At 36.0% G+C, this 15786-nt stretch overlaps 1 protein-coding gene across 4 annotated transcripts in view; it reads left to right on the top strand.

Moving 5' to 3' along the window:
- Positions 1 to 10596: 10596 nt before the first annotated feature.
- The window catches only part of LOC149263049 (phosphoribosylglycinamide formyltransferase, chloroplastic-like), a 246336-nt gene continuing 241146 nt past the window's right edge, over positions 10597 to 15786 (top strand). For 3 of the 4 annotated variants that reach the window (XR_016259224.1, XM_089425684.1, XM_089425675.1), the window contains exons 1-2: positions 10598 to 10901; positions 11036 to 11276. Coding sequence is in view for 3 of the 4 variants with exons in the window: in XM_089425684.1 (XP_089281810.1) it covers positions 10689 to 10901; positions 11036 to 11276 (454 nt within the window). In the remaining variant the exon portion in view is untranslated. Of the gene's footprint in view, positions 10902 to 11035; positions 11277 to 15786 lie in introns of all 4 variants that reach the window. The other variant, XM_089425687.1, reaches the window with a different exon arrangement.

The raw sequence follows: 15786 nt of genomic DNA, 5'->3' as shown, positions 1-15786 counted from the left end.
CCATACTAAATATACAAATAGTATTTATCTTGATGTATCTAATATCAAAAACACATTTTAGTAAAAAATACTTACGTTTTAGAATTGACAAATCCACTCCTCCTTGAACTGAAATCTATGTGATCTATAAAGGATCATTATATAATTTGTTATCAATCTTGGTACTCTCTTGGAGGAAAAATTGGAAGAATTGGTTTGCAAGACCCATTTTATGGGTAGGTCCTAGTCTTCTCATTTGGGGTCTAGAAACTTCCATATCCATTTTGAGATGTTAAATGAAACTTTTGGGGGACAAAGATTTAAAATATTAGCTTATATCCCTTCAAGGTTGTTATTCACATTGTAAGCTTTCCAACAGTGCAAAAAACACCCAAGTTGGAGTTCATATGCAAAAGTCATGCCTTTCGTGATTTGACATATCTAGTTGACTACTTTGGTGCCCAGTGGACACCACGTGACCCTTCATTACTCACACACGTGGGGTGTGGATTTTCAACAATATTCTAAAAAATTCAAAACCCTAACACTAATTGAGGATTGGGACATGCAACAACCCTAACCTTGGCCCTATATGACTATTAGGATATGCTAAATATTGGGTTGCTAAGTGAGGAAGAGGTTCCATTCTCATGGTATTGTTATTGTTCCAATTTTTAGCAAAGTGTTTAAGAATGGGATATTGAAGAATAACAGAGGAGATATAAGATTCTATAGCAACCATTTAGGGCACAATACCCATGGAAGCTCCAGAGTCCATAGTGAGTGCCCTTGTTTGTGTACTTGAATCTCGTAATCAGGAAAAGAGAGTAGGGTACATGCCTCACCTTATAGGTAGGTTTTATCTCATATTAGGTTTCACAATTAACATCTTATATTCATTTGCGTTGATGATGAGTTCATTTGCATTTTTGTTTCTTTTGCTTTTAGTTATTTCCATAATTTTCAGCACTATGTTGGTAATAATAAACTTGTGATTAGAGGGAAAAAGCTACATAATAAAAGATTTCAAAATATTGTAGGACTTGTTGTGACAAACTACTCCTTTGGAATTTTTGCAACAATATACATATCACCATAACTTGTCACATTTTTTCATTTTGACCTCAATATTTATGGCACTTTTAACCAATGCAATGGTTGTAATAATTTCTCTTCATTGATCATTATAAACACTAATGATTTCAAATGGATATTGTTTCTCTTCGAGTCATTACCTAACAAACACACTCATATGGGTGTTATTTGTTGCTACTTTGATGATATTCTTTCCCATCAACATAGACTTGTTATTCTCTATCTATCTGTTACATTCCTACAATCATCAATCATCACACATTCAATGGTATATCAATTGTTATGCCCTGTGTTCTTGATCTTAGATGTACTAGATGATGTCGCATAATGCTTCAATTTGTAGTTGGTATGGGTTTTTCATTGTGTGGTTTCCTTGCTCAAAAGTGATGATAAGGTTTTGACTTGTTTGTGAAGTGTTAGCATTAGATGGATATTTTGTGACTTATAACTAAGTAAAGATGTTACCTAGTTATTACCTCTAACTATGCAAGGACATAAATACTTATATATAAGTCTACCTTAATCTAGGCCTCTAGGTACTAGTAGGAAATTAAGGTGGGAAATATCATCACATCCCTCCCATAACATTTTCCATCAACTTCCCTTGCATTTCCATCTCATCTATAAAAAAAACTATAACTTATTGAATGTCATTAAAAGGGTCAAAAAGAAAAAAGAAAGAAAAATAATGCAAGCCTTAACTAAATCAAACCAAAATGAAAGGTTAAAAGAGGCAAAGACCATAAATAAAACAAAGAAAAGAAAAATAACTACTTCACTATGCTCCTCCTTTCAAATTCATGAGAGTAGAATGTCTATCTAAAGCAAAAGGAGGTTTATAAAAAATTAAAGAAAAAAAATGAAAATCTAAATAAAGGGGAGGTGTATGTAGGAAAAAGTAGAAAAAATTCCCTTTCATAAGGTTTTGCAAGTAAATGAAGACTTGCCATAGCCTAATCAACTAGTTGTACCAGATATAGACCCTCCACATCTTAATATTATTTTGAAAGTTAATCCATGGGTTACCCTTATGTCTCTTTTCCATAAGTTAACATCATATACCTATTCTAACCAAGAAGACCTGGGAAATACCTTGTGTCCTAGCCCATAAACACATGCAGTACAGGTAATGATGTCCCCCTTGGTTAGTTATAAGTAAATTGGTAACATTTGTTTTTCTTATTTGTGCTAAGTTACCTTATCTATGTTCATACCTAGCAATTAATTGAAGTTGGATGTTCATTATAAGTTGAGAGCCATGCATTAAGATTTGTGTACCATGCCTTGGGGTGTGTGCGCAGTGCCTCATGATATGTTTGCCTGCATTAGGATCAATGTACCTATATGCAACTATATTTGATTTCAATGAGATATGTGTTAGAGTTTTTAGGGATGTGTGGATTTGTTTTAGTTGACATGGATGCCACACCATCACCAAAGGTCTGCATCAACATGCATGTACACGTAGCATTATTTGAGCATAATTTTTACTCATTGTATATGTCTTATTTGTGCATATATGAGGGGATTCCCCATTTTCTCATATCCATGTTCATACATGAGAGCTTATTTGATGTATTAGTGAACCAATGTGTCATATCCATGAGAGTGAACACAATTAGTCACCACTATTTCACTTATAGATGCCTTTGGGAATTGGTTTGACCATTTATTCATGAGTATTTACTTATAAAACTTCTAAAAAGGGAGAACAACTTTAGGGGAAATTATGTTTTGACAAAGTGCCTAGAATTCCAATACATCAGTGTCATTAGATGTGGATTGATTGCGAGACTTTGAAATGGGGTCATAATAGAAAAGGGATAAAAATTGACCAATTTACATTTTTTTTCATTGTAACTAGTGAATCGGTAATTTGGAGGTTGTTTTGGAAAAGACACATGATCAAATCACAATGACTGCCACTGTTCACCTCAATACCAAGATATTCAAATTTTCCTAACAGGTAAGGATTGTAGGATTACTCATCACAATTTTCAATTTGTTCAAATTTTTGCCACACAAGCTAACATGTCTCTGGATAGTAGAACCCGAGTGAAGGGGGAATTAAACTCGCTAGGTAACACTTGAGATATTTTCCTTTAACAACCAAGTTACTTTGTTGCATGAATTGTTGCGCACAAATTATCATGCATTTTGATTGTTTGACTTCAACACTTGTGGACCATTATTGAGGTCGTGCGCCACCATTTTTATTATTTTTTGACCTCATCCATCTTAAACATGTGGACAAAAATTGGTTGACTACTACTTGTATTGAGCATCTAGTTTTATTAAACACATGAATTATAATTAACCGTTTAAAGGCTTCCTTCTCCTATAAAAGGATGGCTCTCCCACCCATTTCATTAGTTGGAGATCAATAAAGATTTCCTTTGCACTACTATTTTAATTGGGGTTTTCTTATTTCCTTATGCTTTCAAGTAAATTTTAATGTGAGATCTCGATTTATTGTCTTAACAAGGAAAGAAGTATTGTGCTTTGATGTTAATTTTTCAAATGATATGTGTCACACTACTCTTTTCTTTATATTTTGAATTATTTTGAAGTTGTAGAGTAAATTGTCCATGTAGGAATTAGTTCCTTATTTCAAGTTATTTGATGGTTATTTTGCTTTTGAAGTAACCCTCTTGTGAAGGCATATGTGATGGATGTTAAGCTTGAAGTGCTTCAACCATACATTTAGGTGGTGAAGAACTTTAACATGCAAATCCAAAAGATAACAAGGGAGAATAACATTTAAAATTTAACATTAAGACATAAAAGATTAATCTTAAAACATTCTCGCTAACAACTTGAATTTTCCCTTCATTAATTTATATTCTATTTTATTTATTTATTTATTATTATTTTTATGTTTTATTTTAAATAAGTTAAATCTTTCAAGGATAAATCAATAAATAGCTTGTTTTCTTTAGTTCAAGTTAGTATGTATTCAATTTAGATTGTTAGTTGCTAAGTTGAATTAATTCAATTTCCAAGCTACAGATTTTCCAATGTTTTAAAATAATTCTTTTCAAAACGATCTGAAATATTCATTAATAATTTAATAACAAGAGTATTTCTATGGCCTAAACAAAGTTTTAATTTCATTTCAACACTTGGTTAAATTCAAATTTGAGGTAATCTTTAATCCAAAAATTTGCTTTTTTGTCAAATTAATATATTTCACATTGTCTTGTAGATTAGATGAGATTTCTTGATAATGGTGTCATACTCTCGAGCATTTTATTTATTTTAAGACATCGTTTTAATAAAAGCTTTCCTTTTATGAAATACATAAGATCAATTCTTTTAATATGCTAGCAATAATAAAATGAATGAATGCTCATGTGACATAGTTTAGCAATATAAGTTTAAAATTTTGCAATTTATATGCTTTTTGTCCACACATTTTATAAGTTAATTTATGAGTTATTTCATGGTGGTAATGTGTCTCTACAATGGTTATCTTTGTTGTAGACTTATTTTGGCACATCAAATTTATTTCATATTAATATTAATAAAACATAAATTTAAGTGTTTGATTTCAAAATATTCTCTTTTACCTGCACTTTGATTTCTAGTTTATATAATTTTGGGTACTTCATTTAAAATGCAAGTTTTATGGGTATTATAGTGATGGCCATTTCTATGGGTAAGACTCTTAGACATTTTGAGGCTAGACAAATGTTCTGACGTCTATAAATAACAAGAGGGAGTTGTCGTTAAGCATATATAATTGGGGCTATAGAGAAATACATGCAGGGATACTTAATATTTTAGAAGGCTTAAGCTTTGGTCTTGCCTTGTTGGAAGTCTCGGTAATCCCCGTTGGTATCCTTTCGAGTAGTATTGCAATAAAGAGCACCTAAACATTGACTTTTTTGTGTGAAGTTAATTATATTGATTTGCCATAATATTACATTTTCAATTGGTACAAGTTTTTGGTCTACCATTGGGGAAAATAGATGATTGGTAGTGCATCAGGGCCTTTGTCCTTGAAAAGTGAAAAATCATAAATTTTGCAAAAAGCGATTATATAAAAAAGCCATGGTCTAAGAAAAATAAGAGTTCTTAAATGTTTGAACTTGCCTTTGCTATAAAATAAAATGGAACTAGAAAATAGAGAAGCCAAAGGCTTATAAGACATCAAACATTAAGAAGAATTTGAGAGCTCCACCTTGATAGGGGTGGTTCTAGCTTGACTAGTTGCTCTAGGGCCTACTCTTGGTGCTATGCTAGCCTTAATTCATTCCATACGATGCCCCAAGTATTGCATCCACAATTTCATTTCGTCCAACATGAGAAGTATTTCATTTTTTAGATTGTTCCTATCAAGAAAAACTTTGCCCATTAAAGACTTTATGTTCCAATATAAATCGATGGTGTAGAGGTGTCGATTATGCTAGCCACAACTGTGGCCAATATCAGGCACCTAGGCTGCCATATCAACAATAATCTTATAGTCGTACTGAACACCACGCTCCTATATTATTCGCTCCTTAACTGCCTGCAAGCCTTGTTAAATGTCTTGTGGCATCTTCTCCTGAAACTAGCGAGCTAAGGAATCAACTCGATACTTGGCTTGTGAGCCACCTATAGTACCACAACCACCATTTCCCTACAAACAAAATCCCTTTTCCCTAACCATGGCCCAGGTTGGAAGCACCAAATATGACTCGGAGAATAAGGTGACGGGAAAAGAGAGGCTTAGACTAAAACCAATATGGGAGAGGAGGTGGCAGAAAGAGGAATGCTTCTCAACCCCACTCTTTGCAAACCACCTTGGAAGCCAAAAATCCAAGTCTATCACCAAGTAAACAACTACAATCATTTGTATAAAGGTTGATGAAAGTGAGGGAGTTGGAGGGAATTAATATATCACACTGAAATGACGAGAATAAAAGGCCAAAGTCCATCATGGCAAGCAGTGGAATGATAATTACAAGCACCCAATAGTAAATAGGCCTAGGCAGGCCACAACACAACATAATTAATGGGACTTCCTGGTTTTTTAATGGGCATTAATGAAGAATGATCTGACATTATATGACATGTATACGGTTGACGAGTGGGGGATGTCTGGCATGTCTCCTCCACTTGTTGTGTGCAGTGATGGAGGCCCTGTCTATTCTCCCTATGTATTCCCCCTTCTTATCCCATGGACAAAACCTAAACATGGACATTTCTTCCATGTACCCTCGAGTATATCGGAGGTCCCATAGGAATACTGAAACCAACCATTTGATTGTCAGACTATTATAGTGCACTGTGAACAACACTCAAACAGAGTACTCTCTTGTACAATGGTGATCAGGTATACCTAAGTGTACAATTTATCCTTCTTGGTTGTTACTCTATAATATTAGGGTGAGTACTACTTTATGAGCTTGTCAGTATATTAGAGAGTTGTAACATAGGGCATACCTTAGATGGAAATCCATATTTACTTATTTCTCATGCCCACAAATACTTTATTTTAATAAGCACTTGCATAGCTCTCAATGAATTAATCTTTTATGCATATAAAATCATTACAAACAATTTTTTGAAATACTTCACCATTTGGTATTTTGATATTTAAGTCATTAATCATCGAAGAAGCCTTCCAAGTATCCTTTGGTTAACCTCATTTATATAATCTAATCCTATCCACCTTCACTCACTTGTGCTTAAACAACAGACTTAGGATTAGATATATGGAATGCCCCCTTAGGTGGGAGACCATCTTTTGAACCTAGAAGTGAGGGGCAAGGTTGTTAAGGTGACAATGGGTAGCTTGCCTAATTGTTTTGTTTGCTTTTACCCCCAGAGAGGTTAGGACTTTTCCTTTGGGGAAAATCCAAGAGACAATAGAGACTATATATTCCTCAACAAGTCTAGAAGGAATCTCATAGCATGGAGTCCATTGAAACAAGTCATTTTGACCATCTTAGTTATGTTGGGCATGTTGAAGAAGTATTATTTGTCATCAACTTTAGAACATGTGCATGAATGAGGATGTACGATGATGGTGGAAGGGGTATAAGGTCTAACTTGATGAATTCAATGTAGGGTGGTGTTGAGCCACTAACATGGTTCACCGAAGTGTGATGTATGATGCAATCATCAACTAGGTATCATGCATATGAAAATAAGAGGGAGCGGTGGTGCTAAATAACAAACACATTTGATAATGAGATGTTGAACCAATGCCAAAGGGGGAGCTTTTCATAGCAAGTACCTATTGCCATAAGGGCATTCCTTGGTTTTTAACATGCTTCAACTAGAATTAATAAACAATAATTATGCTTGTAAAAGTTATGAAAACATTCACTACAAATTTAAGACATGTAAGTGGGTATAGGTAATTATTGAAGATGTGTTGTAAAATAATCCTTACTGAATAGGATAAGTTCAAGGTTTGAATAACTCCCTTATATTTGCAAGACATCCTTGAAACATAAAAAAATAAACTCTATTTTTTTCACAACACTATCCATTGCTTTTTTTATTATTGGAAATGCACACTTAACTTCTTCGAAATCCCTCTAGCACCCATTATATAAATCTATTATCTATCAACATTGAGGTCAATTGGGGCTCGAGTTAACTAAGATATCACTTTTGGGACATGTCACTTTGGGGATTCTTAGGTAGAGGCTAAACAACAAAAGCCAAAAATTGATCTTGAGCTAGTTATGCTAAACTCTCATTGATCACATTGGACATAAAAGAGTTGATCTCAAGGAGAGAAGGAAGCTTGTCCACTATATGTGTGTCAAGAGTGTAATGCAAGCTTCACATGTTTGACCAATACTTCCATGTGCCCTCGTAACAAACTTAAGGTCGTTGGTCAAACTAATTGCTCAAGAATTCCAACATAAATTATCAACTGGAGGTCATAGATCTAGAGATGCTACACTATATGTGCAGAGTTTAGGGCATTAGTAGGCTTTCTAACATATACTACAAGATGAAAACATAAAGGAATTCATATAGAAAGTAACCTAGGAGATGTCCACTATCCGAGGCATCAATGTAGGGTCTCTTCACCATAGGTTGCAATCTTTCACAATGACCAAATAGGGTGTTCATGTGGCTAAGGAAGAACTACCATGCATATAATTTCCCTTCACAAATAAATCCCACTTCTACTAAACAACAATTTAAATGCAAGAAAGGAAAAGAAAAAGAAAAGAAAAAGATCCTAAAATCTATTATGGTCATCGAGGTTGTCTACAGAGCCCTTGATTGACATGCCATATGCTTATCACATTGGTTGAACCAAATGGTTAAATAACCAGGAGGGTTGCAATGCTTGACATTTCCCTCCAATGCTCAATCTTCACACTCTACAATTCGAAAGTAAACTGGCAAGATAAAATGAACTCTATGGTAAACTCACCAAACTATGCAAGGAAATGAAACCTATATACATTTGCATGTAAAGAATGTCCTGGCTTAGCCTTGGTCTCATGAATTCATAAATAGTTTGGTCATATGAGTTTCATACTTTGTTTTGGCAAGAGGCATGGGTTTATCTTGTTCACTTGTAGACACAACATGGTTAGCACTTATATTCATGCAAAATATCAATGATATGAGTGATGTTCCTCACCTGCAACACAAATGTTAGGACACATGTATCAATATGTGGCAATCATACAACAATATCAAAGCATACGACGACATCAATATCAATTAAGATGCACCAGACACATAATGATACCATAAGTGTTAACAATGCTTATCAATGATACACAACAAGCATACATGATCAATGTCAACAATGCTTAACAATAATATGCATAAGATACATGATGACATAAATATTGAGGACAATGTTCAATAATGAGACATAACAAGCATATAACAATATTGGTATAAAAAAATATGCCATATAGATACACATGAGAGTAATATAAAAGACAATATATGCAATATATTAATATAAATCGCCAATCCAAAGACACTACACAACAAACATGTATCTCTATATTGCTATATATGTAGTTAAGTCAAAACAAGGTACATAAAACAACGTATTACCACACACATTCTACAAGAAATAATGCACAATAGATGCAAGGCAGACATGGCTGGGTTAGTGGGCCCTCCCAACTAGCCACACCATCTATGATATAAGATTAAATTGCATGCAAAGACCATAGATAAAAACACGAATCACATTGACATATTAAACTTTGATCCCTAACTTTTATGTGTCAATAGAGCATTTATAGGCCCCATAATGAGTTGATCTATGAAATAGTCCATGAATGTTTAAACTATCCTATTTCCCCCCTCTCATTGATTAACCTTTATAGTGCACCCCCATCCATGTCTCATGCATAGACACCATCAACCAGCTCAAAACAACTAGAATATGGATTCCTTGACACTTAGGTTGAGATTTGAACCATACAAACTACAAATCATTGAATCCAAGAAGATTTGACAAATTGTTGTGTAAGTGCTCCAAATTTGGGATGTGGCTTAGGAACGACCACAAAAAAATGCCTCTTAGAAGAACCACATGTAGTTCCCAAATCACGCACTTTCGAGGCAAACCAATAGTGGATTACCTAATTGAGAATGTTTTGCACAAAACCCATGTCGCGAAATTTCTATATTCTTCTTTGTGGATTTGAAAATCATGTATGAAGTTAGTTAATCACTCATTTTTGTTTGACACAAGTTGACTGAAACATAGATCATGAGCTGGAGGCGCGTGGAATCGATCTAGGTACAACCTAGATAACATGAAACTATGCCATCAACTTTAGGAACAAGACCCATGTTCCAAAATTTCCCCTTGAGTTGCATATATATGCCAATCTTGGAGGTCGGTTTCAGGAACTACTTGAGAACTACAAGAACTAGGCATAATCGTCATTAGTAAAACCAAATTTAATCCTCTCTAATTCATTAGAAATAAACGACAATTAACTACTTTAGTGCTTGTAGACTTGTTGCAGTATATTCATAAAGAAACACAGTAGAAATAACAATGAACAAGTGAAATGATAAGATAAAGGGATAAAAGTTAGATGTTTTGAATGGTGTAAGAGATGACAAAATGACAACTCAACAAAGGCATTAGAAGAGCCACATGCGATGTGAACCTTAATGAGTGCTAGCCTTACCATTCGGTCCAAATTCTTTTGTCGACCACATCAATGTTTAGTCTCAAGGATGATAATGTAAAGGGGTTAGATTTGGTCTAACCCTCTAAGGTTGCCATGAAGGTTTTCAGAGGTAATATTGGAAGATGTGAGATTTACATTGCACTCATTATATAGAGATAAATAGATCAAAACCCACTCTTAGATAATAGTGGAACAAGTGAGATTTGCATTGCACTCTCTCTACACTAAATAAAGCCATAGTCTGCCTTTTAGACATTTTGGAGTTTTTCTAGCTATATTTTTAGATCCAAATTGCACAAAATCCAGCATAGATATTTTAACAAATGGATTTTATTATTGAAATGAGATTGCACTTCAAAAAAATTAGAATAACATATTTTGTTCTATAACTCAGCGGATACTCACACGCCCATACAACACAGTCAATCCATGAGAGAGGTACGAGATAGGCATATTGCAACTAGGTAGTCACTCATATTTATGGTTGGGGTGGGGATGGGCTGTTTCTCAATGGCGTCTTTGTTGCTTGCCCCGTCTCCTTGTTGTTGGTCATCTGCAGGGATTTTATCATCACAACAATCTACACACTCGAGCGTTACACTGCCACCATCACCATCACCATCAAATGCTCTTCGTTCACAACTCACGAGCTTTGGAACCCCTACCCTATACATTTTTCGAGCGCCACCCAACGTAAGTTTCCTTTTTCTTGTTTACTTTTGGCTCTTCAACAAGTTCAAATAATCAGCCTGAGCGGATTCTGGGATCCGAAACCGCGACCTCAATTGCCACCTTCCTTCAACATTTTTTCTTTTCTTTTCTTCCAGAGATCATATTTGAAATGCCCTTGGCTAGCTATAGTCAGGGCCGTTGAATGCAGAGCATTGGGAGCCACAAAGGACGCGGAGCCTAAGAACGAGAATCCGCAGAGAAAAGATGTTTGGAGTGGAAGGAAGAAGGTGGCCGTTTTTGTTTCCGGTGGTGGTTCGAATTTCAAGGCTCTGCACCAAGCTACTCTCAGAAATGACATCCCCGGCGATATTGTTGTTCTCGTCACCGATAAGCCTAGTAAGCCCTTTTCCAATAACTTTGTTCATGCAATGTTTGTTTAATATGTGCATTAGTTAGATGGATAAAGCTGCGGCTTTCTATCTCATTTCACAGGGGATACATGCTAGATTAGGTTTGGTTTCCAGAAATTTGATTTAGTTTAGGGTCACCTTCCACTGCCTTTAAAATGAAGATAAATTTCATCCGATTTAGAACATGATTCTGTCAAACGACACTGTAAGAAATTCGACTGGAATCTGTTCTCTTACCTTTTTTTAAAAGTAGTCGGAGATTTACTTTAAAGATTTTGCAGGTAGCATCTTCGTTTTAATCTATACAGAAATATCTAATGCAATTCATGGCCGCTTTGCACGGACTGTTACACTCGATCCTAATCAAAACCGGTTTGGTGTTCTGAGTCGGTTTAGCATGATGTGTTTGTGTAAGCTAGGTCTGGTCCTTATTTTGGTCCTTATTTTGAAATACAGGGTATATGTAGAAATGGCATTACTAGCATAATTCAAATTTCATAGGGGAAGTTAGTCACCTTCTCAGCACCAAGATGCACATGCCAGAGGGATTCATTTCCATTGTCCGGAACCAAGATGGATGGTTTTTTCCAAAGTAAAATCAAATGTTTCTACTTCAAGTAGAAATGAAAGATACATTTTGTCCTTTAATATGTTATAAGGACATATTTTCAGACTGTAGTCAGCTATATTGCATGTCTCTGCCCAAAGAGACATCAGCAAATCCATGTAATGAATCATTGCTTTGGTTGTCCCTGTGATGGACTGGTTTTTCATCTGTTCAACCCTATTCTGCTGAGTGTTGTAAGGTACTGTCAGCTCTCTCCTCTCTTCTCTGCAAATGCACGAAAGCCATGGAGGTATACACCCCTCCATTTTCAGATTTCTAACACTTTGATCTTCCTGCCTTGTTTGATTCTCAACCAAGGCTTTGAATTTTCTGAACTTACTGAATACTTCATCCTTAGTCTTCATAAAATAATCCTAAGTCTTATAAGAGGAATCATCAATAAAAGAGACAGGGTACCAACTACTCTTCAAAGAAGCTGAAGTCATCGATTCACACACATTCTAATGAATCATATCAAGAATTTCCCTTGATTTATTCTCATTGCTTGAAAATGGCCCTTACAGACTCTAGTCTCCTTGATCTTGAAGTTCAGCAATCCTTGCATCATGTCCTTTAAGAGTGGAGGTACTCCATAATGCAGGTGATCAAACTGCTGCACATGTTGTCATTGTAATGCACTGAAGCATTGTGCTTCCTCAAATCTAGCCGTGGCTTGTAAAAGGCTGCCTTCACATGCTTCCTTGCCCAAAACTTGAATAGGGCTAGTGCTGCATTTTCTAATGATCACTTGTTGATCGTCAAACTAAGCCATACACTATAGATTTGTCATGCAAGAAACCGAAAGGATATTCTTAGTCAAACTGAGAAGATACAAGACATAAGTGAACTCAAGAACATCACTTGAAGGCATGTTGAAAGAGATAGAGTCCAATTTGGTAATTGGATGAGGGTTGTCATTGCTCAACTCCACTTGTATGCCATCATCTTGTTTTTGAAGATCACATGTTAAAATTGGCAACTAGAGCCAAATTCCACCTTGGGACAACTCATTTGATGGAGGTGATGATTGCATTGAATTCCTCTTTTCGAGAGGACCAAAATTGATATAAAGATCATCTAATTTGGACAAGTAGAAGTGTGTTTTTAAATTTATGCCAACACATGTGCAAATTGTTTAGGTCGGCCACATCATCATGTAGGCTCATGAAGCCCAATGGTTGTGTCTTTTCACCCTCAACAACTTGTATAAATACAAGTGTCCTCTCACCTCATTTGGCATCATCATTACTCACACATTCTTCTGTCTCCTTCTCTCATTGGTTCGTACAACTATAGGGCATTCTCTTTCTCTCACACGTGTGGCAAAGGAGGTCGAATTTCAAACAAATTACAGGGCCGAAATTTCAAAACTGTTGTAAGGTTTGACCAACGTTGACTGAGCACTTTGATTCATCCTTTGACTCAGATTTTTGTGGGAAAATTTCACTTTTGGCAGGCCGTACTGTTTGGCACAGAAACCCATAATTTCTGGGCACTTTGACCACAAGGATGATTGTAGGGTTGAACGTAGACTTGACTGCAAAGTTGATCGCAAATTTGACTAAGTTTGACCATAGTTTTTAGGACTATTTTGGGTTGACTTTGACCACCTTATCAAGCTGAGTTTGACTGGGTATGACCGAGCTCCAAAGTGGAAGATTTGCCGCTGCGTTAACCATCTTTGACTTTCTTGTTAGGGTTGAATTTGACAGGGCTGTTTTGAGTCTTCACTGTGATTTTGCAAGTCAACTTTGACTTTTTGTACTCTCTCTGTGCTAAACATTTGATATAATAATAGGAAGAATTGATCAAAGGGTTTTCCCCACATTGGGATTTTTCCTTGGCATCCGCCAAATCTAGTGTTTTCTTGTCTTGGCTTGTCTTCTGCATTTTGTTTCATGTTCTATCTACTTTTACTGTTTTAATGGTTAAAGTGATCGCAATTGGAAACTAAATTGGAAATCATCATTGGGTTGCTAAAATACATTGAAGTAATTGTGCTAAGCATAGAACATACCATTGCTAACAAAATTTAACATGGTATCAGAACCCAGGTGAAGACAAATCCCAAGCAAGAGAGAAAAAATCAATCACAAAGAGAGATCTGTTGGACAAGGACAAGCCTCAATGGCTTCTACATCTTACTTCAAGGTTGAGGATAGGCTCAATGACAAATTTGAGTATCATGCATGGAAGATGACTTTGGACTTGACTTTGGAAGAGCATGATGCAATGGACTATGTGCAGGGAAAAGTGGTGGAGCCTCCTTCAAATGCATTTGCTGCTGCGAAGACAAAGTATAAGAAAGGTGAGGTCAAAGCTAAGAAATCATAAACTCCATTCAAAAGCATTTGGTTGCCTATATTTCTGATTTGGGAACATCTAAGGAGATGTATGATAAGTTGGTTGGGATGTTCAAAGTGAACAATGCAAATCAAATCCTCTTTCTCAAAAACAAGTTGAAGGATATTGAAATGAATAAAGGGGAGTCTATCCAATCCTACTTCATGAGAATAACTCAAATCAAGAATGACTTGCTATCTATTGGAGAAGTTATTTCTGACAGGGAACTCACTCTCATTGCTCTTGGAGGTCTTCCAAGACCATGGGATGTCTTTGTCACCACCATTCTCAACAATGACATGATACCTGGTTTCGATGAATTATTGGCTAGAAGCACTTAAGAGGAGTCTAGGATGATGGATAGAGATAAGCGACAAGCCCTCCAATAGAAATGAACCTATTGCTTTCTCTGCTTATGCAAAGAAGAAAATTAATGCTGGTCTAAAGAGACAGGGTCATGGATCAAGCAGGGATTCAAAGAAGGAAGAAAAGGAAGGTGCTACAATTGCAACAGGTTCAACCACTATGCTAGAGAGTGTTCTCACAAGAAAATTTCTCCAAGGGATGATGACAACAACAACCACAACAATTTCAAAGGCCATGGCAATCAAAGGAACAATAGGTTCAACAATAAAGGAAAGCGTAATGCTCCCGCTACTTGATATGGAAATTGTTGACCTCCCAAAAGAACGAGAAACTCCAGGTATGAGGATAGTAATGTTGTAGAAAAACAAAATGAATTTTATCTTATTTCGCTTTATCTACTGCCTCTTCTCTGGACACGTTGGATCATTGGTTGATTGATAGTGGAGCCTCAAGGCACTTCACTGGGTACAAGGAGGCCCTCTCAAATTTGGTTGAAAAGAAGACTAATTTGGAGATCATACTTGGAGACAATGCTACTTACTCCGTGAAAGGGATAGGTACTATCACTCTTCACTTGAATCAAGGTCAAATCATTCATCTACAAGAAGTGTTGTAGGTCCTTGATTTGAAGAAGAAACTGGTGTCTATTTCTGCGATGGAAGATAAAGGCTTCAAGGTAGCATTCATTGATGGAAAGGTATGTATTTGGCAAAGAAACCCTAAAGATGCATTCACTCTTGGATTTAAGGTTGATGGTCTATATGAAATTGGAGGAAGTCCTTTGGGAGCCTTGACTTGCGACACGTCTCTTCAATCTAAATTATGGTAACGGAGATTTTCCCACCTTCATTACAAAGCCTTACCCCAGGAAGATGGTCACAAGCATGCCCGAGTTCAACATGAATCATGAAGGAGTTTGTCAGGGTTGTGTAGTTGAGAAAGTGTAGTTGAGAAACTTACAAGGGGACCATTCCCTTCTAGTGAAAGCCAAACTGCTGATGTTCTTCAGTTGGTCCATTCTGACCTATCTGGTATGTTGCCCGTGACATCATTGGGAGGATACTTATATTATGCAATCTTTGTGGAGGACTTCTCACTCAAAACATAGATCTATTTCTTAAAGAATAAGGATGAAGTGTTCAAATGGTTCTGTTTTTTCAAAGCATTGGTGGAGAATGAA

The sequence above is a fragment of the Pinus tabuliformis genome, chromosome 6 (assembly GCF_031772625.1).
Source record: "Pinus tabuliformis cultivar Carrire ecotype Pingquan chromosome 6, CPIR1, whole genome shotgun sequence".
NCBI classification, from domain to species: Eukaryota; Viridiplantae; Streptophyta; class Pinopsida; order Pinales; family Pinaceae; genus Pinus; species Pinus tabuliformis.
The sequence above is the reverse complement of the archived record's forward strand: the minus strand, read 5'-3'. Positions and strand labels throughout refer to the sequence as shown.